Source organism: Uloborus diversus, chromosome 4, assembly GCF_026930045.1.
Source record: "Uloborus diversus isolate 005 chromosome 4, Udiv.v.3.1, whole genome shotgun sequence".
NCBI lineage: Eukaryota > Metazoa > Arthropoda > Arachnida > Araneae > Uloboridae > Uloborus > Uloborus diversus.
Window position 1 is genome coordinate 151,217,227 of NC_072734.1, and position 23,112 is coordinate 151,240,338.

General features: G+C 32.2%; 1 protein-coding gene across 1 annotated transcript in view; it reads left to right on the forward strand.

Moving 5' to 3' along the window:
- LOC129221423 (brefeldin A-inhibited guanine nucleotide-exchange protein 1-like) overlaps positions 1 to 23,112 on the forward strand; it is an 84,356-nt gene that overhangs the window by 22,709 nt on the left and 38,535 nt on the right. The window contains exons 11-18 of the mRNA XM_054855908.1: positions 840 to 987; positions 5,867 to 6,047; positions 6,576 to 6,722; positions 8,889 to 9,059; positions 10,663 to 10,747; positions 12,520 to 12,679; positions 15,257 to 15,408; positions 17,482 to 17,610. Of these exons, the coding sequence (XP_054711883.1) occupies positions 840 to 987; positions 5,867 to 6,047; positions 6,576 to 6,722; positions 8,889 to 9,059; positions 10,663 to 10,747; positions 12,520 to 12,679; positions 15,257 to 15,408; positions 17,482 to 17,610 (1,173 nt within the window). The remainder of the gene's footprint in view (positions 1 to 839; positions 988 to 5,866; positions 6,048 to 6,575; positions 6,723 to 8,888; positions 9,060 to 10,662; positions 10,748 to 12,519; positions 12,680 to 15,256; positions 15,409 to 17,481; positions 17,611 to 23,112) is intronic.

The window sequence follows — 23,112 nt, forward strand, 5'->3', positions numbered from 1 at the left end:
CATTCAAAACTAGTTTCTAGATTACCCTATTGTTGTCCTCAAAGTATCATAAGGACAGCAATATATTGGCTTTAGTTACAGTTTAGTTACATCAAAACTTTAAAATTTAATAATAAAATATAATTAGCCCAGATTCAATACTTTGTACTCCGTTATTACATTTAAGTGGACATCATAATTCTTGCGTAGCAACCAGATGTCCCATCTGTGAGGAGATCAGTGATTCTATAATAAGAACCAAAATATCTCACAAATATTGCAAATTTATTGATTGAGTAAATTTTTTGTTCTTTTCATGTATATTTTTCTCTTTCTGTAATTGAATAGTAAATTTATTAGTGATACATATTTTTGCAGGCAATGATATTTTATGTTTACCCGTATTCATTGTTTTCTTATCTCTATCAATCAAAAGTAATGGCCTTATAGAAACAATCGAGGTTGTATTGCACTAATTTAAAAATTAACAATTATTCTATTGCTGATGCCGTATGTGTCTGTTTTATCTTTTGAACGTTGATGCATTTTTTATCTATATCTATATATACATATATATGTGTATATATATTGCAAGACATTGGCTGTTTGTTTTTTATTTCTTAAAACAGGGAAATCCCATTACAACAATACAATGACACATCCTTTTCAAAGAAATAAATTTTTAGTCCCGATTTAATTTCCATTACATTGCATGAATTTCATTGCTATAGAATTACCATTAAAATGAACAAAATGTTCTGTCACTTGAAGTTCTTTGTAACGAGATTTCAATGTATATTTTACTTGGAGATAGAATAGACTGGAGTTTACTTAATATGAATTACTTTTCATTACTTTAGGGTAGACAAGCTTTAGAACTTGGAGCTACTCTTGCTCAAGAGAAGTCAATGAGAATAAAAGGCCTGGAGTGTTTAGTATGCATTTTAAAGTGTATGGTAGAGTGGAGCAAAGATTTGTATGTAAATCCAATGCAGCAAGCAAATTTAGGTATGCTTTTTAAAATGATTTTTTTTCCCTTTTTACTGTTAAAATAAACCAGTAGCTTATTTTCGTTAATCAAAAAGTGATTATTTCCGGAATTTTAAATGTGCATGTTAAATGCTTATTGTATGCTTAGCAGCTGTTCATATTGCATGTATTCAAAAATAACATTAAAAAAGGTGTTTATATGTTGTAAAATATAATATTTTTTGATCAACTTGCTCATTTTGCACTTTTAAAGAGCACTGAAAAAATAACCAATAATAACGCTTTTCAACATAGAAAGAAAAAATATTTAGCAGTTATTATTAAAAAAATTTTTTTTTCTTAAATTGTTTTTCTTTTCTCCAAATTTGTGAAGTTAAGAAGCGGTTTATAAAAAGCATTCGTCTTACATGCTTGCCTGTCTTCAATAAGATAGTTAGTGCTTAGTTACATTTGTAAACAAGCTTTTTGATTCCAATTTTACAAAATGTTAAAAAACAGTAAAATATTTCAATGCATATTTTTAAATTTTCAATGAACATTAATGTTTTATCAGACATAATGTCATTGAAGAATTTAGGAAGAGAAACGAAAAGTGATTTTTTGAAAAATAATTTTGAGTTAGTATGTTTTATATATATATATATATGTATATATATATATATATATATATATATATATATATATATATATATATACACAGTGAAACCTCCGAATAGCGGACAGTCAAAGGACCAGAAGTTTTGTCCGTTATTGGGAGGTGTCCGCTATTAGGAGGAACTACTTAATTTACCTTTTTCAAAACGGGCTGTTGTTCCCTTTGCAGAACACAATCGAAACAATTGCGAAAGGTTTACTACATTTTACGTCAAGCGTAAATAATCTGTTTTTTCTTATTAAAAGTATACTGACAGCACCCACTTGTCTTAAAAAGCATTTAATCAATTAAAGTAATCAATTAAAAGTTTGACAACTCTTTTTTGCATTACCAACGGCGGCGATTCGACGGAGCAACCTCTCTCCCCCCACACACTTTTTATGGTTAATTTATTTATTTTATCTCGAGTATCACTGTTGCAAGATTGACAGTTGGCAATATGTCCTTGAATATGGGCAAATCTTTTTCATGCCTAAAAATTAAACAACCCAACAAAACCACGGCACCATAAAGCCGACTACTACCGGCGCCGGTCTGCTCAATTGCATCTCCCGAGAGCCCTAGTTAGAAAAAGCGCCCAGTTTCCTCTTTTTTATCTTAACTTTTGAAAAGTTATTGTGTACAAAATTCATTAAAATCTTAAGAAAAACGTACGTTAATTGTTAGACTGACATCGGTTTTCACTTATCTGCTTCAATACTCTCAAAACTAGCCGTAACAAAATTATGACTTTTTTTTTTCTTTTTAATTTTTTTTCTTTTTCATTTTTTGCTGCCCGCAAAAAGTACCATATCTTTTAGTTCTTTTTTTTTCTGCCCCCAACTTTTAAGCCCCAATAGCTGCCTCTGCCCATTACCACCCTTTTAATTCTAAGAAACAGTGATAAGGAAATGACGGGGGGGGGGGGATATCAATTGTGGAGGATGAAAAGCTTTGTAAGGCAAGCAGTTACTAAGATATTTTGTAAAAATAAAAAAAACCGGAAGTGCTACGATTTGCAAGGGAATTTTTTTGTGAAATAACTGTCCGTTGTTCGGAGTGTCCGTTATTCAGAGTGAATTACATGGAATGGCCTATATTGAGGGACTGGGACTTGCAAAAATGTCCGTTAATTAGAGGCGTCCGTTATTCGGGAGTGTCCGTTAAGGGAGGTTTCATATATATATATATATATATATATATATATATATATATATATATATATATATATATATATATATATACTGAAACAAAATAAAAGAAAATTAGAAAAGAATAAAATAAAATAAGATGGAGTAAACCACAAACCCAATGTTGTGCAAAGCAGTCAAACAAACAGCCAGGTAAATATTACAAAATGCAAACAATAAGCACATAAGCAATTTACAAAATTAAACAAATAAGAATACAAAAACTAATTATAAGACTAAGTTGATGAAGCCAGAACTCCTCAGCAGTGGAACCTTCATCCTAAGGTCAACAGACCCAAAATTTTAAACTAAAAACTAAAGCGAGGATGTCCAGTTCCAAAAAAGCTAGCATTCAAAAATACATAGGGCTAAACACACCATATGTGAAAAATGAAGACAGATTTCCTGGAACTAGGGCCTAAAACTATACACTGGGGTTTCATCTCAACTACTAAAAGAAAATGGTTATCAATAATAGTCCTCCACCATACCACCAGCAGAAAAAAACTTTTTACCCATTTTCACTCTGTTTGAATTTACCGGGAAACCCTTTAGCTAAAAAAATTAAATAAAAAAAATTAATTTGAATTTTGACATCTTGAATTCAAATTATATTTTTCGCAATCACGAGTGTGCGTGTGTGTGTGTGTGGGGGGGTATGTGTGTAGGCATGTGTGTTTGTGTCTGCGTGCAGGTATGAGTGTGTGGGAAGTTGTGTGTATGAGTGTTTGTGCGTGGGGGGGGGGGGGGGAATGTGTATGTGTGTGTAGGCATATGTGTTTGTGTCTGTATGCATACATGAGTGTGTAGGTAATTGTGTGTGTAGGTGTCTGTATGTGTGCGTATGTGTTTGAGTGGGTGTGTACGTGCGTGTATGTAGGCGCATGTGTGTAGGATATGAAGGTAACCTGGAGACGGTTTTCGCTATAGGAGCAGCATCGTGCTGAGCCGGTCGACGGTGATGTGTGGAGGGTGCTGCCGGGAAAATAAAATGATAGGACATCAAAACAGTCAAATGAAAGCAATAAGCAATCGTGATTGCTCAATAAAAATAAAGGAAGAAAAAAGAAAGAGCCATTGATGAAGTAATCAATAATGAATTCAAAATGAAATCTGAAAATGAGCTAGTATGTTGTGGCTATTACGAAACTTTCTTCTATATCTTTCTTATAATTCTGGTCCCTCCCCATGCTTAACGAGGAAGCTATATTCCCAACGAAAACAAAATTACACATGCCAAAACTTGATGACCATCCCAATTCCTGATTTATCTCAAAAGCAAAGCAAAGAATGAAAATTGAGAATTATTTTAAAAGCCTTGCTTAAAATAATTACAAACATTTATCTGTTAACAAACACAAGATGGCAACAGTTAAAAATTTTAAATCATTGAGATACTATTTCCGATTATTTCCATGCAATTAAAAGCACGAGCTGAACGCAGACGACAGTCTGTTACAATTTATCTTTCTTATTGTTGCAATTAAAAAGCTATTTTTATTCACACAAATAAAAAAAAATCAGGCCCCCATGGAGCGATTGGCGCCAAAATTAAACCAACGCCTGTTTACATATGGATTCATATTTATTCCAAATTTCATCCAGAACGTAGCATTACTTCTTGAGATATGGCACTCACAATGGAAAAAAAAGAACGTTCGATTGCGCCACCCCCTTTTCAGCTGTTGACACCAAAATAGAATCATTTCTTATACCCTCTAAGAGCTACTTGTCGATAATTTTTTGTTTGATTATGTTCATTATTTATTGAGATACAGCAGTCACAATTGACGGCAAAAAACGTTCTATAGCTCAACCCCCGTTTGAGCTATTGACACCAAAATTGAATCAGGATCTGTACCTGTTAGGGACAACATATGGACCAAATTTTGTCTGATTCCGCCGGTTACTTCCCGGGGAATAGCAGTCACGCAAAACTCAAAAATCGTCCCATTGCTCCACCCCCCTTGGAGGAATTCACGCCAAAAACCAATGGGCACAAGTTCCCATAGGAGCACATATGTGTACCAAATTTCGTTCGATTTCATGCGGTAGTTTTTGCTGTAGAGCGGCCACAAAAAACTGGTCACACACAGACATGACACACATACACACACACACACACACACATACACATAGACAGACAGACATTTTCCAAAAATAGTCGAAATGGACTCAGCACACCCCAAAACGTTCAAATCCGTCAAAATTCGAAATTCGAAAATTTGCACGAATCCAATACTTTCTTCTATATATTAGATATAGAAGAAAGTAAAAATGAATTAGGTTGCAAAATAAAAACATGCACTTTGATCTGAAAAATGATAAGTTGATGTTTAAATTAATGACCAAAAGAGATACAGTCCATCTTGCTTATAGTGAGCCGCCTCGAGTTAACGAGAATCCAAATTTAAGAATGAAACCAGAAGTACTTGGTTGGTATAATGTTAAATCTATAGGAGCAAATCTTCCTTTTAGGGAGCCATAATTTTTTGATTCATAAATTTTTTACCGATTTTCAGCCTAGTTTATATTTTTTCAGAAGTCTTTTGTTGGCACTATGTCATCACTTCCGAAATACACACTTTCTTGAATATTGTAGCTGAAATTCGGGCTAAAGCAGAGGGAAAAAATAACAAAATAAATGATGATAACGACAAATGTGAAGAATTTCAAGCTGAACCAGTCGATGGCTTTTGATGAACAGGAAAACTTTTAAATTTTTTCATAAAGGTACAGATGATGATGTTTTCTGGGTTATGAGTATTTCTTAAAAAAAACAATAATGCAAAAAAGCCAATAATAACAGTTCGAAGCAAATAAATGAATTTCTTTATTACTGTACTGAAATATCAAAAATAACAAATCTAGTCTGCATAAATTTTTATGATTTTTTTTACAAGCACTCAGTCACAATGAGCACATATGGCTTTCCCTTCACTCTTGTTATAAATGAGTTCGACTGTAATAATTAATCTAGCCATTGGGCGTTCCTTTGCTTTAATTCATATTTCTTGCTGAAAAAGGTAGTCTATGAATATTATTAGTTAAAAGAAAAACTGTTATGCTTTAGGTCCAGAGAAAGAAAAAGATGTGTCTGATGAAATTGATTCTGGGAAAGGTACCATAACCAGTTATGGCAGCATTAATTCTCTTAGCTCAACTTCCAGTTATACTGTTGTACCAAATGATAATCCTGAGCACATTGAAAATATGAAGCAGCTGAAGGAAATTAGAGAACATGGCATTGAGCTGTAAGTGCTAGATTTGTTCAGTATTTTTAATATTTAAAAAAAACTATTCAAATTAAATTGAGCTGTGTTTTTGGCATTCAGTTATTGTATTTCTTTTTAGATGCACACGAGCTAGAACACAACAGTTCTGCTATTGTTAGAGCTAATTTTATCTAAACTTTTATTCATAACAATTTTAATTTTTTTGCATTTTTATTGAAATCAATTACTTTTTGACAAATTCGCCTGTGCTTAAATTTGACTACAACCAACACGCCATGATCTTGAGCAGATCAGAATGTAAAAATTAAAATTAAATGTTTTGTTGTACAAAATTGATCATACCCTCTTTCATAATATCTTCTCTTTTGTTTGTGATCCAAGTTAATGAGAGCCAAGTTCTATTTAAATGAGTGTAGACAAATAAATGAAATTAATTAAAATTTTTTTCTGAGATTAAGAAAGTGTTTATGTACTGAATCATAACAATAATATGTAATTATGTACTTATTTTTACAATCTAGTTACGTTAATCTAAATTCTTAATAGGTTCAATCGACAACCAGAAAGAGGAATAGCATATTTGCTTGATAATTGCATACTTAAAAAAACACCAGATAATGTTGCTGAATTTCTTCATGCCGAGGAAAGGCTGGACAAAACAGCTGTTGGAGATTATCTAGGAGAAAATATTAAGTGAGCATGTTACACGATACATTTATGTGACAGGTTGAAATCTATTTATTTCTACATTACATTTTATTTATTTTCAGTTTTAAGCCAAAAAAATTAATGAAATGAAGAATCATAAAAGAGGCTGTCTGAGTTCTATTTTTTTTCTTCCAAAAATAATGAAAGAACCCTTTGTGAAAGTTCTTGGAGGCAGAGCTATAAGTTGCGTTACAAAACTTTGCAGTTTTTTTTTTGTTATTTTAAAATGTGTTAATGATTCTTTCTTTCAGGAGAAAGAATCTTTCAAGTTTCTTTCTCATTTTCTGCTGAACAACTTTCATGCATCTGTACAATGAACTACAAGTTTTCTTACTTAGAAAGATTCTTTTAAAAATTAAAGACTGATTCATTAGTTGCTGTTCACAATTTGCAATGTTCTGTTGCTGTGTGTGAGCTTTTCGATCAGTTTTCTGTTTACAAAATTCCCTACTAACTTTCACTGCATAATAAAACAGCAATAATAATAATTGTAAATTGATGGAACAAATATTAGCGAAAATGATGAGCAGAAAAGCTTCACTTTCATCATAAAAAGGACTTTAGATTCTGGATTGATGATTTTTCCTTAAAAATAAGTGAACATTGGTAACATTAAATTATTAAATAGGACTTCATTGTGCAAGTGCAAAAGTAGTAGTCCCTTCAAAATAGACAAAAGAATGGCAACAGTTGGATAAAATGCACATAGCACTGAAATTTTTTTAAGGCCTTAAATGCATCATTATAAATGGTATATCAAAAATCTATATGGATCTTACTTGAGCTAAAAACTTAATGCAATGTTAGAGGTGAAGATAGGATAAATAAATTTGGAAAAATGAAGTTGGAGAGAGCTGAAAATTTGTACAGACCTTAACTACATCATTATAGCTGAAATGTCAAAAATCCATACGAGGAAATCCTCCCTCCCCCACTTGAGATAATAAATTTATACTAGGTCAAACGTTCAAAAATAGACTTTTTTTGCACAACTCTAAAATGATAAGTGCTATCACAAAAAAAAGTGCATACAAAATTTGTAAATTATGCAATTATGCTCATGGGGAGGGGGTACATTTTTACCATTAAACAGGTATAAAATGTCTCTGTAAAAGTTTTTTTTAAAGACTTACTTCAAATTAGGAGCCTCTGACTTGCCTTTGACTTGCAATACATTATTTTTCAGCTTATAAGAAAATATTTTTCATTTAAAACTAGTTTAAAAGCATGCACATAATATGTAACGACAAAAGAGTAAGATAACAATTACTAAACGAAAAAAAAAAAGAAAAAGTTAAAATTTCTTAAAACAGTTACCAAGGAAGAAAAATGACCAATATACCGAAAACTTTGGCAATTTTTCTTCCTTTAAACAAAGGGGGAGGGGGGGGGGTAATTTATGGGAGATTTTGAAACTAACACATCACTATTTCAAGTGAGCCTCTAATGAGGTGCAAGGTGACAGGAGAAACAACTTGAATTAAATTCTGCATAGGTTCACAATGCTGCCAGATTAGGTTTGATCCAAGTATAGTTAGAATCTATGTAAAACATGAGCATTTTCTAAATTTTTTTGAAACTTTAAAATTTTTTTACTTTTTTTCAGGAAGTTGTGAAAAATCTTTTTCTTTTTTTTTTGTAGTTATTTTTCTTTTTGATTGTTTTTTTTTTTCATTTGATAATTTTTCTTGATTCTTTTGTTTTAATGTCCTATTCCTATTCAGAGTTACAACTGACTACAACTGTATTTATGTCGAGGACTGCATACTAAGTGCCTTGCCTCCATTATTTTATATACCGATAGATGGCAGCACCATCACCGGATCGAACAGTTAATGACAATTTAGAACTAGTCCAGGAGCTAATAGCTACCTGGTGCTAGCACCCCCAGAGGTATTGTTTCACTTAGAGGACATTGAGACCATGAGCATATTTAACGTCGCCCAGTCCCCTTTAATGACGACGGTGGGCCTTCGACCATCGAGGTTTGAACCCAGGACCCTCCGGCCCCGAATCCGACACTCTACCGATTGGGCTACCACGGCCCCGTTGTTTTAATGTATTAGGGAAAATTTTAATGTTGTAATTGAAAATGATGATAGTTAGAAAGCAATACTATTTTGATATTTACAGTGCTTCACTCTTTTTCAGGTTCAACATAGAAGTAATGTATTTTTATGTTGATCAAATGGATTTTGCTGGTAAAGATTTAATCTCTGCTTTGAGGCACTTTTTGGAGGGATTTCGTTTACCAGGCGAAGCACAGAAAATTGATCGCCTGATGGAAAAATTTGCTGCTCGTTATTGTGAGACTAATGTAAAGTATGTATTTTAAATTACCAGAAAAATTAAGTAAAACACCAATTTCATTCTGTTAAATATACATTTCAAATGTGTTTTTATCATACAGTAAACTCTCAATTATCTGCAGTCTTTCAAATTACATTTTTTTTGCTGATTTTTAACTGATTGTAGATAAATGCACCCATTTTTACTTAACAAATAAAAAATCAATTTTTGGGCATTCCTATTTTTTCTCCAACTTGATATTTAGATCTACACTACTTTCTAATTTTTTGTGCTACATTACTTATGTGCATGAACAAGTGACTGGACCAGATTTATTCGACAAAATCGCCCTTCCCTCTTCTATATATATATTTGGTGTAATCTAGCTTGATCGTTTCAAGTTCTGTTTGTAAAAAAGTGACCAGACTAGATTTATTCAACAAAACTCCCTTCCATCCTCTATATATTTTTGATGTAATCCTGATTCATCTGTTTCAGTTAATGTTTGCATGATTTGCTTGTGTATGGTTAATCCGTTTGCAATAATGAATATCATTTTTTAGATTTTTTTTTCATTTGCTATTATTGCTATAGTTTTATGCTATTGATATTGTTTTTTTAAAAAACTTTTACATGCACTAGTATAACTGTTTTGGTAAATTCTACCAGTTTTGCGGATTATCCGCAAAATTTACTCATCCGTGAACATTGTGCCACCCTATTTTGCAAGTAATCAAAAGTTTACTGTATACATAAATGCTAGTCAAACAATTTCATGAGCAGTCTTGAAGGTCTGGAAAAGAAAACGTAACTTTTCCTTGCTATCTGAAGGGGTAAAAATCTGCTGTTTATCCACACATTTTCACTTGTTATGCTTACTTTTTAACCCTCTTTCTGGGCTCCAATATTTCACTTTCCAAAGTATTTTTTAGACCTGCTGCTGGTCTTGGAAAGGATGCCTACAAATCAAAATTAAAAACCAGCCACAGAAGTAGCAAAAAAATCTCATCAATTATAAATAGGTTACTAAAATTTTCACCTAATATGATGTGAACTTTTTAATTACTCTAGATGTGTGTGAATGAAGAGGAAAATATTGTCATTTGTGATTTTCCCATACTCATTGTGCTCCAAAATTAAGTGTTGAACAGTATTCTGCCCTCGTCCGGTAAACAGCATTATCTACCACATTTTTCTTTTCTCTTTTCGTTTGCATTTTGTTAACTATTTTACTTAAGTTTTACTGTACAAACTTGCTTGTATGCTTTCTGCTGGAAATAAGGCATGCAGAAAATCGTCAAATTTAAAAATTTTACTGTGTTTGTCGCTTTAAATTAAAGTAAAGCACAAAATATTTTTGAAAAAATGAAATATTTAATTTTTAGAAATGAAGCATAAAATTTTGCTCTTGCATAAATATCATAAAGGCTTTGTTTGATTTGTATCTGTAACTTTATTATTCGCCAATTATACCAAGCTGTAGAAATCAGTTCATTAATATTAAATGAATACTTAGGTATCTTTTTGTTTTCAATGACACTGTATTTGTGCAACATAAAATTAATTTTTGATGTCTCTAAATTGTTTTTATGTTTACTAAAATCACCTTTGTTGAAACATATATCTTTCATTTTAGCAATGGATTATTTGCTAGTGCGGACACAGCTTATGTACTTGCCTACTCAATAATTATGCTTACTACTGACTTACACAGCCCCCAGGTAAGAATTCATATCATATTGTTAAACCTTTTGCTTTGTTTAGAATAGTGCTCTAATTTTTCTGGAATTTTTAAAATATCATTTCAAAATTCTTGTGCATTTTATATATTTTCTTTGAAATGATGCTGCTTTTGAAATAATCGTAATTTAATTACTATCAGTTCTAATACAAATATGTTATCCCTGACCTGATTACTTGTATAGTATTAATCCAGGGTTCGAACGAAGTAAAAATTATCTTTTTGCAAATAAGCAAAAATAAAAATTAAGAAAAAAAAATGTTATTTTTTTCTTATGTTACAATGAATGTTGAAATATTTCTAAAACTGGTGAATTAGGTGAAATACATCCCAATCAAACCATCCACAAGTAAAAGTTCCCAGAAGTGGAGATTGTTTTAACCCTGGTAATCCTATTGTTTTATCCCTGGTAATCTTGTGCAAAGAAAGCACTTTTTGTCATAAATGCATTTGCGACTCAAATTTTTCAGTCTGTAGTCTTTTGTATAATTACTTTTTTTGTTCTTATTTGTACCATTTTATTTCTTTGGAAGTGAATGCTTTTTGTTACGTAATGTTAAAAAAGCATAAAGTTATATTCCTTAGGATTTCTTATATAAAGAGTTATAATGATCCATTTTATAGATATCTGTTGTATTAGAATCCCAGTAACTTTACTGGTTTCCTTTGTCAGTAGAATGTGTCATTTATAATAATTACCTTCTAAAATATGTCTTTGTACTTGAGTGGTCGTTTGAATTGGATAATTTACATTAATTTTTGTATTAATTGCAATTTCCTAACCTAGTTTCTTTATTTTGGAACCTTACGAGATACTACACTTCTTAGTACCTTGTATTACTACTTAACATTCAGTTTTAAAACCATGATCTAATAAACATTTCTGCCGCATTGATGATTTTCTTTTCACTTGCTTACATTTATTTTAGAAACTATAGGGCTCTGCTCCCAGCTCGCTAACGCTCACCAACTCCCGAAGATTGCGTTGCAATCTTATTTGATTTGCAAAGATTTAAATCATCAATTAAAAAGAAACAGATTAAAAACTCATTAAGGGACCCTTGGAACAAAAAGTACCCCTTCCCCGGGTTTCAAAATCACTTGCACCTACTTGCAGAGCTGTAAGGGCTATGATGCTCCTGAGCATTGAAAAACTGCAGTTTTGTACATTTGAAAAGTCGTTTTGATATTCGTGGTCTCTAGTAATATATTTTGCTCTTTAGTTCTGGGCTTGAATTGAGTTGAGCCTAAGGTTTTCCATTAAAATCGAAACCCTTAAAGTTTGTGAATAAGAAAGAAGAAACATGCAAATCATCGAAAAGACGTAACTATGGCAAAGCCAAATAAAACATCAATAAGTTTAATGGAGATGAAATTATTCTGTTAGATCTGGAGTAAAAAAATGACGCTCTTTTCAGTGGTGTCAAAAAGAAAACTGTAGGACAGTTTCTTTGCTTTTTACTGATAGATTAATGAAGAAAGTAGTGCCTAAATTTTAGTTAAGCCTAAAAAAAGGTCGAGCAAAAAACAAATAAAAAAAATAAAACCTTATGTGCACACCCCTGGGCCCTGGAGCTCGAAGTAATTTGGTACAAAATTTCAAGGCTGTAGGTGCTATGGGGTCTCCTGGACGCATGTCCGCCATAGACTTCCTTCCAGAATTTCTTTGAAACCTTACTTTTATTTACTATGAAGAGTTAGTCTGGAAAATTTCTTTTCTTGATTATCTTTTTTTTTGTGTATTTATTATAGGTGAAAAATAAAATGACTAAAGAGCAATACATAAAAATGAATAGGGGCATTAATGACAGCAAAGATTTGCCAGAAGAGTATCTATCACAAATATATGATGAAATAGCTGGAAATGAAATTAAAATGAAATATAGTGCTAAGAAATACAGTGGCAAAGAAAGTAAGTTTTTGTTTTTCTCCTTTCCACATTGATATCTCCTGTTCTTAATAAAAAGCACCGTTTGAATATTTTGCCATTACTTTTCAAGACACTCTCTTTCTTTTGTTTGTGTGTGTGTTTTGAGTTTAGATGCTTCTACAATTTTCGAAAATGCTTAATTATTCTGATTAATTATATTTCTTAAGCAGGGAGTCCGATTTTATTGTGTTTGTTATCTCTAAAACACCTTGCTATAATTACAAATAGCATGTGAAAGTATTAGACAAGACTTTAAGCACTATTCTAGTTCAAATTGTCATTAACCCGAGATTGCTCGCGCAGGGTATGACATACCCACCTCTTTGCTTTCAATCAAATTTATCCCCACCTTTTTTTTTTGGAAGTGGACGATTCCTTGAGTATTTGACCTATGGGGCATAACCTGAAGGAGTAGAAGCGGTGGGGACATTCTAAAATTAGTTTGTTTGGAATTGACTTCTACTGGTGTGTCATACCCTGCGCGAGTATTTCTGCTACAGTTCTGAACGAAAGCATATGCAATGCTTTCAAGAGACTTAAAATTAGAACTAGGATCTAGTGAAGACATTGCATCCCCTGCTAAAAAAGCAAAGTCAACGTACAAAAGCTGTACTGAAAACCTTAATATAAAAGACAAAAACCAAATTTGTGTGTGAAAAATGTGACAAAAACATTTCTATGGACCATATGGCATGCATTTGCAAAAAAATGTAGAAGTTGAATGCAATTCTTTTAAAAAAGTATTTTATAATTATACTCTTTTCTCTTATTTGCATTTTCAACCTTTTTGGGAAAAAAATGAACTAGAAAATACTAAAAAACCTCCTCGGGTATGAGATACCCTGCCCAAGCACTCCCGTTTATTTTGGTCACGCGAGCAATCTCGGGTTAAAAATTCAGATCTATGAATGATGTGTTATCAGTGGCGTTCTTAGTGTGGGTGGCATCCAGGGTGTTAATTTGTGGTGTCACCCCATCCCCCCTACAAATGCAAAAATTTTTTTTAATATTCTACGTAAACACATAAAAACATGCAATTTATACATTTTTCAGAAACAACTGCATTTATGTTATAACGAATAATTAGTGGGATAATGTACAAAAGACAAAAAAAAATTAAAGAAAAGAGTAAAATTAATTTGAATTCTGAAATTTTAAATTCAAATTATTATTTTCGCAATCACGATAGGACCCTACTCATTGGACTTGTTTCTAGAAACGACTCCTGTTCCCCCAACCCTGCCCTTCCTCCTGCGGGTTACGTGCGTATAGTTGGGTATGTGTGTGCAGGCGCACGTGTGTGCATGTGTAGACTTGTAAGTGTGCGTAGACTTGTGTGTATGCACTTAGGCGTGTGTGTATGTGTGTAATGGCTTGTGTGTGGGAGTGTGTATGTGCATAACGATGTGTGTGTGTGAGCTACCGGGAGACAGGTGCTCAGGACTGGAGGCCGGTGGGCGATGGTGCTGCAGCGGCCCTGGTCCAAGTTGAAAAAGGAACCACAACGCCAAGGACCGTCAAATGAGAACAATAAGCAATCGTGATTACTCAAAAAACTATTCACGCTTTTTATATAACTTCTCGAGACGGAAATGTGCAGGCCATCAAGAGGTCAAAAAAGTTAAAGGGTTGTTGGCCACTTTATTATTTCAAACATATATCAAACGCAGGGAAAGATAATGGAGTTCAGTTTTCCTTGTAAATGGAAGTCACCACTAGGTCTAAGTATTGACAATATCCGCATTTACATGACCATTTCTGCTCCGGAAAACCCCCCCCAGTTTTTTCGATTATTTCCCGAGTAAATGGATTTTTCTACCTCCTGCTATCGACTGGAGTAAATGCTGGGTTTTCATTCAGAATACACTTCCTGAAATTAGTCCACAAAATACTTTGAACTACAAAACATTTGATTGAAACTTGTTTGTGTGTAGTAAAATTAAGGCCTTCTCATAAAATCCAATTATGCTAATAATTTTTGTTTCAGCAATCTCACAAATTTGTGAAAAAATTCGCCTTGCTAGCTAATAAATCAATTTAAAAATTCTCCCTTTTTTGAATACGTGTTTTTTCATTCTGGGGAACTTTTTTATGCTTTGGATAACAGCAACATTAATATCATGCCAATTCTGTTTTATTTATGAACAATATTAAGAAAGCCTTATCACTTTTTGTTTCAGTTGTTTAACCCTTTGATGACCATTGGCTTTGAGTACAATATTGAAGTTTCCGGATTTAAATAAAAAATTACTGCATGTATTTTTTTAATTACTTTTTTTTGGCTTCTATATATAAAATTGTAATATATGTCGCAATAACATATGAAAAAAAAGTAACTTATAAATTTATTTGTATTCAAAAATTTACAAAATCAGCTTCAACTTAAGGGATATGCATGTCCCATAATGGTCCTTAAATGGTTAAAAATTGTGTAAACATTTTCCATGTGATTTTCTTTTTAAATTCCACCATTAATATGTAAAAAGCTAACTATTGTGTATTCATTTGCATTAAATTTGTATACTTGACATTTGTTTAATTATGGGTTTTGTTTTCAAGCTTTTGGCAGTGAAAAAAAGCGACGTTTATTGTACAATGTTGAAATGGCACAAATGGCTCAGACAGCAAAAGCATTAATGGAAAGTGTTAGTCATGTACAAGCTCCATTTACCTGTGCAAAACATCTTGAGCATGTTAGGCCAATGTTCAAGGTAATCAGCATAGGGATTTTCCTCCCTACTTTTTCTATGTGTTTAAGCACTTCTATGTGTATGTTCTATGATTCACAGTTATATTATTTAATAATAACTAAGTCTGAAAAATTTCATTCTACTTTACTAGTTGATACTGGAGCTTGATTTTAAAAAAATTACAGGGTTTGTACAGGTCATGGAAATCCTGAAAAGTCAAGGAAAAAATATAAGCAAATTTCAGACATGGAAAAAGTCATGGAAAATTGAAATTTTCATTGAAGGTCATGGAAATTTATTTCAAGTCATGGAAAAATGTCTTGGACAAAGAGAAAGTAACAGTAACTGAAAGAGCATTAGAAACCTTGAGTGATTTAACAGTATAACACATAAAAGCTATTAAAAGTGGAGAATTGAACGATCTCAAAATCAAATCTGAATTTTGAAATCTCATTGCATCCACTTTGGTTGCAGCCGCTTGCCTTTCTTGCAATGTGATTTTACTGCTTGAGCATCACTCATTTTTAATTTACTATCATTTTCAACCTTTCTTATGTTTTATATTCTGTAACAGCGAACTTGCAGGTTCTTGGTTTTGCCATGCTCACTCAAAAGACATAATTCAATTGCATCAAAAGTTCGTCCCCATCACTCTTAAGAACTTTTTTATTAAATTTATCAGAGTTTATCTTAATTTGTTGAAGGTTTTAGAGAATAAAGATCTTTAGTCAGGCGTTAGAAGACAGAAAAAGGGGAATTCTAATACTCTAAACATTTGTGCCCATACATACGGCCTGCTAAACTAATCTGTGCGACCCACTGCTACGTTCAGTGTCAGGAATCTAACATTATGTTCTGGAATTTCTTTACCTATTAATTTTATATGCATTTGAAAATGTGCAAATAAATAAATAAAACAAGTACTTTTAAATCAGAAGATTTATTCACTACTGAATGATTTTTTTATATAAATATCTGGTTTTGAAACATAAAGAACCAAACTATGTGGCTTTACTTTACAGAACCAAAATACTGTCAAGTTATTTGGATGATTAAATACACTGTTGACACTAAAAAGCAACTTTTGAAGCAAATTTATTAAAACTTAGTGATGACTCATTTAACCTTTGTCCCATTCATTATCATTCTGCCTGTTTATAACAAAAATATTAGACATTTAAGCATCATCATATTCGATTCACTGCATTTTTACTTTGCTAAACGTTATATGATGAAGACAAATAAGAACAGTTTAATTTCTTAAGTGTACACTGATATTTTTTCCATTTTGAGTAAGTGCTTCAATGAGGCAGTGGCATTCATGTAGAAGTTTTGCTAATGCTCATTTCCAAAAATTGGCATACACACAAGTTTTATATTAAATAGTGATATTCTCTTCGTGTAGCAAGGTCATGAAAATTTTGAAGTCATCAAAAAGTCTTGGAAAAGTCATGGTTTGTTTTAATCAAAATAGAGAATGAACCCTGGAATTATTAAATTTCATGTGTTTCTTCTTACAAATTGAAAGATTGATATAAATGTTGATAAAAAAACAAAAATTCTACTATGACGTTAAATTTTGTCTGCTAAATTTGTCTGGTAAAAACTTTTTAATAGCAATATTAAAAAACAGGAAGCTGTTTTAGCCTTTTTATTTATGGGAGCTAAAATAAAATGTTTGTCCAGAGCTTAACAAGTATACTTTCCCATTTACTAATTTTGAATTTTCAACTTTAGCTAAAGCTCTTTGTCATTTGAATTAGGCTGCTAATTAATATAATATTTCTTTTTCACAATTAAAATACTTTTCAAAAACAAAGTATATCGTTTATTTAAAAAGAAAGCCATTGAATAATGTAAAACCTCACAAACATGATGCATTAAAAAATAACTTGCCATTCAACATTGAGCTGTCAGTATCTTTAACACTTAATGCAGGTTCTTTAGTATGATACCTCAATCAAAACATTTGCTTTTGAATCATCAAAAAAATTAATTTTTACTGTTATAATTGATAGATTCATTCTGTGTGCCGTTATTGAAAAGTTATTTCACTTTCCTCTGATTATTTCTATTACCTATGCTTCCTTCCAGATTGCTTGGACTCCTTTTTTAGCTGCATTTAGTGTTGGTCTTCAAGACTGTGATGATTCAGAAATAGCATCTCTCTGCCTAGATGGAATTAGATGTGCCATTCGTATAACTTGTATTTTTCATATGACAGTAAGCCAAGTTCAAAAAATTTATAACCCTACTTGGATTTTATGAATTTTTCTGTTCATATTACTTACAGTTGTGTAAAATTATTAATAGTTTTCCTCACAATGGAATATTACTTAGACATACTTCATAACATAATCCCAAAAGAGAACAATGCTATGATGCGTGTCTAAGTAGGGGAATGTGGGGCAAAGTGAAATAGTGGAGCTAAGGGAAACATTAAAATATTTTCTCCGCTTTTAGTGCCACTTAGGTTGTAATTTTTTAACTATTTAGTAACATATTTTGTTGTAAGTCAAAAATTATTTTGATATTATCAAATGATAAAATTCTTGTTATTAAGATTTTAAATAAAATTGGGACCTTCTAATATTTGGTGCAGTTTTTATTTAGTCAATATTTAGCTTATTTGTATTTTTTAATATTTTTCACAATTAGTCAAGTGCATGCGGAGCAAAGTGGATGGGAAAAGTGAAAGTTTCATTTAGTTTACTCATTCAATCATTTACTAAATCACGTATTCACTTATTAACTAATTTATTTACATTCCTTTATTTAATAATTTACTTATTAATTCATTCTTTCACTTATTTTCTTATCCTATTCACTATTTTATTTGCTCATTTAGTTTTCCTTATGCATTAATTAATAAATAAATAAATTTATTATTTCATTATCTTTTCATTTCCTGATTATGCTTTTGTTTACTCATTATTTTGTTAAAAATATTTTCCCCAATCAAATAGAAAATATTTCATTTTTCACTTTGCCCCATGACAAAAACAAACTTTTTCCACTTTTTTTTTGATGTCACAATTTTACTGCCAAAAATAAAAAATAATATTTCAATGCAATTTTTATTATAAAATACTATGTTCTTTCTTTATGTACTGTAATTTTCAATACAAATGCTAATTTTTTTTTTCACTTTGAAAAAACTTAGTCATCTAAAATATTTCACTTTACCCCACATTCCCCTACTCTTTTAAGATTTTTTTTAAAAATAAATTTTGTATCAGGGAACACATTATGCTTTGTATTCTTATTCAGATCATCTTTTTTTGGACAGTTTTTTTTAGTTATTTTAAAACAACTTTTTTCAGAATGGCACTAATCAAGAGTTTTCTGTGTACGTAATGTGTGTGGTGATGTGCAAGGGGTTCTGCAAGTTAGCTAATTGGTTAGGCGCCAGACTCGTTGCTTTTGAAAGGTAGTAAGTTCAATTCTGGCCAGTCGAAGACCTTCGGTGTTCAATAATAGGGACTAGTGCATGTTGAATCTGTCATAGTCAGTAAATCGTTTAAGTTCCCATTACAAATCAAAATTTCTGGTGGTGATGGATCAGGGGTCTTGGTTCTCGATCTGAATAAAAAAAACATTGCTGCCTTCAGAGCCCCATCCAAGGGGGGCCCTGGAGTGTGATGGTAGGAGGAGGAATTTAACTCTATTAATAGCTTTTTCACAACAAAATTATTTTTTTATTTTCATGTTTTTTTTTCTTTAATCACATATTTTTTTACAATTTGAAATTTATTAGGAATTTTTTCCCTCAGAGATTTTGAATAGTATATGGATGCCTCACTAGACAAATCAATTCTCCATAAAACAAAAAGTAGAGAAAAGTTATGATGAAGATGGTGTTATACATAGCAATAAATAGGACCTCATGTTACTGCTATCACATGGTCAGAAATGTAATAGACCAGAATTTTAATATACATTCACACGCTAAGCATTGATTAAGCACTATTAAAGCAGAAATGATGATTTTTATTTTAAAGTGGAGTTAATTGATTTGGCAACTGAGCAGGGCCGTCGCCAGGTACATTCGTTTGGGGGGGGTGTTGAAACTGATTTTGCCGACTGACTCCTAACATTTTGCCGACCCGACAGATACATACGTACACACACACACACACACACACACACACACACACACACATATATATATATATATATATATATATATATATATATATATATATATATATATATATATATATATATATATATATATTTATAAATTCAGGGTCTCTGACCAGAATTCGTTACATATTGCAGTCTGGAACATGCAATTGTAGACGTGCTTCAGTGCTACTAAGGGGATGCATTAATTTCGATTAAAGGCAAGATAGACTGCTGTCCTCCGAAAAATTTCTGAAATTGGCATACTAAAAACATGATTTTAGGCTTTGGTTTATATAAGAAGCAAGAGGACCGTGGATTCATTCTCATCTTTTTTTCGCTGGAGTCAATATGCTTTTTTCTAGAAAAGGTGGTTTTCGGGAGTTCTTCCTTAGAAATTTCTAAAAAACAAAGATTTTATGCCATCTTTATTGACGCGAAGGAAAGGATAGGGGGTTCGGGGGCCCTCCCCAAAGGTTTTTCGAAATTAAAGTTTTAAAAACACAGTTTTAGGCTATTTAAGGATACTTTTGGGGAAAGGGTAGGCAGTGACGGATCTACATTTTTTTCCGAGGCGGGGAAAATATCGAAACTGCCGCCTTTATCCATCTTTCAAGTTTTAAAATTGAGTTTCAACGAAAAAAACATAAAAATAGTGTGATTTTGCCGCCTCCTAAAAGTCGCCGCCCTTGGAAACCCCCGTCTCCTCCTCCCCTTAAATCCGGCACTGAGGGTAGGTATTTACAGATGTCCAGTGGACAGTGGCAGATTAGCTAGAGAAAACGGCAGTGAGGAATTACAAGGAATTTTGGAGGAGACATTCTGGGAAAATTCGAAAAAAAGAAAAAGAAAACGTACTTTATCCATATAAAATTTAACACATAAGAACATTTTCTACTCAAAAAGTTTTGTAATATAATGGTGAATTAATTATGTTGTACATAATTTTTTTTGGGGGGGGGGACCCTCATGGTAATCATTCGTTTTGGTATCTCTGAGTACATTGATTCTGATTGAATATTTCCATGGCGCACAAATAGGGAATTTAAGTATACAAATCAGAGAAATTGCTTTGTGTGGGAGAAATAGTTTGCAAAATGAGTTATATCATGCTAGTAATGTTAAGCTAGAAAAAGTGGTGTTCGGAGATTTCTGCCCCTGAAGATTCTAAAAATGAAACTTTAGACAGTCTTTGATGATGTTTGGGGGAGTTTAGGTTCAGGAAATTTTTTGAAACTGAAGACTTAAACAGGTGATAGTAAGTCATGTTTGGTTCCACTGGGGCTCAGGGGCACTCCCTAGGTGATTTCGTGAAATCAAAGTTCCAGAAAGGCAATCATAGACCACTATTGGTGATATTAAGGAATGGAGAGGGGAATGACATTTTTTAGTGTTGTGGGAAAAGAGTGGATTTCATAGACTCTCCCCGGAAATTTTCTGCGAATGATGTTCGAAAAATGTATTTTTACGCGATCTGCAATGATGTTTGGGGGCTGCCCCCCGGAAAAATTTTAAGGACTTAAGTCTTGAAAAACAAAATTCTCTAGACAACTTTGATGGATTTGGGTAGCTGCGTAGCCAGGGGAGGAGCCCAGCGCCCAGGGAGAAGGACCGAGGGCATGACGCTTCTAAGAGAGCCTATAACCTTGTTTTTCGGCTTTTAATTTCGGAAGATTTTCGGGGGCGAGCCCCCGATTCCCAAGCAGTTCCGTAATGTTTTCAAAAATGGTTTTCGGGTCTTAAGTTTTAAACATTTTTAGGTAAGACCTTCCACTCCTCTCCCTCATCCAACTTAGCAAACCATAGCGTTTACAATGTTCTTAGCAGGTCAGCTCCCAAACACCATATTCAGAAATACTGAAGGAGAAAACATGTCAGCATTTCTATCCTCTAGTTAAGAATATTTCTCATGCATAAGTTTTGAGGTTATTTATCACTTTTTAAAATTCAGACTTAACAAATAGGAGTGTATTGGTGTTTTAAACAACTATTAATTAATAATTAGCAGATATAAATAATTAGCATTATCTATAATGAAATCAATTTAGCAATTCAATGAAAAATAATTAATGTGATAATCTCCTTGAGGTAAGAACCTAAGAACCTGGGCCTCTTTCGAAATAGAATCTTTGCTACACCACACGATTTAAGAAAGGAGTATCGGCTAGTGTTTCCCCAAGCGTTATTTGAATTGTAGTTCTAAACATATAGTTTTAAACGTTAAACGACTATTGGTGATGTTAGGAGAAGGTGATACGAAGTGATTTCGATCGAAATTTTTTTGAAAATTGAGATCTTTAAAGTGCCATTGTAGGCCATTTGTGGTAAACGAGGTTCAGAGGCTCTCTCTTTCGACAACTTTCTGAAATTGAATGCCAAAGAACGAAGTTTCAGACGATCTTCGTTGATTTCATAGGACCCTCCTGCAGTAAGTTTCTAAAAACGCAACTTAGATTACATTTCATTACCATAAGATAAAAGGAAATGGTTAGGTTCTGCGATTCCTTCGTCCTCCCTCCTAAGCTACTTCCCTAAATCATTTTATTTATTAAAAGAAAAAAAGGTAGGAGATCCTCCTCCAGACTTTCTTTTTAAAAAACATTTTAGCTGTTTTAGTTTTTCATGACGAAATTTTCAATTTTCACTCTAATGTTCTTAATTGTTTAAAGTACAAAATTATGCAACCTTAAAACAATCTGTTAACATTTTGAACTTACAGACTAAGATAATTTAAAGCTTTTATATTTTAACTTGAGGAAGGGTTAAACGTTTAACATTTTGAATACAGGTGGTATTTTTTAGAGATACCTAATAAGATACCTTTTTTTACTTTTTTTAAATATCAGAAATCCTGAATCTCTTGATAACTTTCATTTTACTTTAATTTTTTATAACTCATTTTTTAAACACTCATTAGAGTTACTGGTGTGACTTTTCTAGACAAGATTTTGAATCTTTTCCTCTATTTGAAACATATTTACCTTATTTTTGCACGGGTGTGCCCTAGGAAGCTATCATGTTTATTTACCTATCGGTTTTTTTTAGAATTGAAACTTGTTATGCAATTCTATAACGCTCTGGCTATTCTTTTTCTCTATTGGTTGAAAAAATGTGTGAAACGTATTTCAGCTGTCTTTGGTTTGGTAAATGGTAATTTTAATGATGTTGTACATGTTTGAATGTTCCTAAATAATATTTTTAAATTGCATTTTCTTCTGAAATTTTAGAGCTAAAAAAAAAAAAAAATTGCCCTCCCCCCCCTTGTTTTTCTTTTCTTTTTTGAGATTTTCCCAAAAAATTTTTCATCCAGCAACTTACTTAGAACTCTTATTTTTCAATATTTAACGGAAGATATATATATATTTATGTAAATGGGGAAAGATTAAAATAATGCTTTGAAAATATTAGTTAAAATAATCATACCTTTTCTGCTGCATTTCAATAAGCTTTTTTTTTTCTCTCAAATTCAAGTAAAATGCTTTTTCAGATTTTTCCTTACTTGCCACAATGAGAATTATTGTTCATTCACATGAGAATAAAGTTCAAAAACTTTAACTAGTCTTTTTTTTTTCTTTTGAAATTCATAATGAATAAAATAGC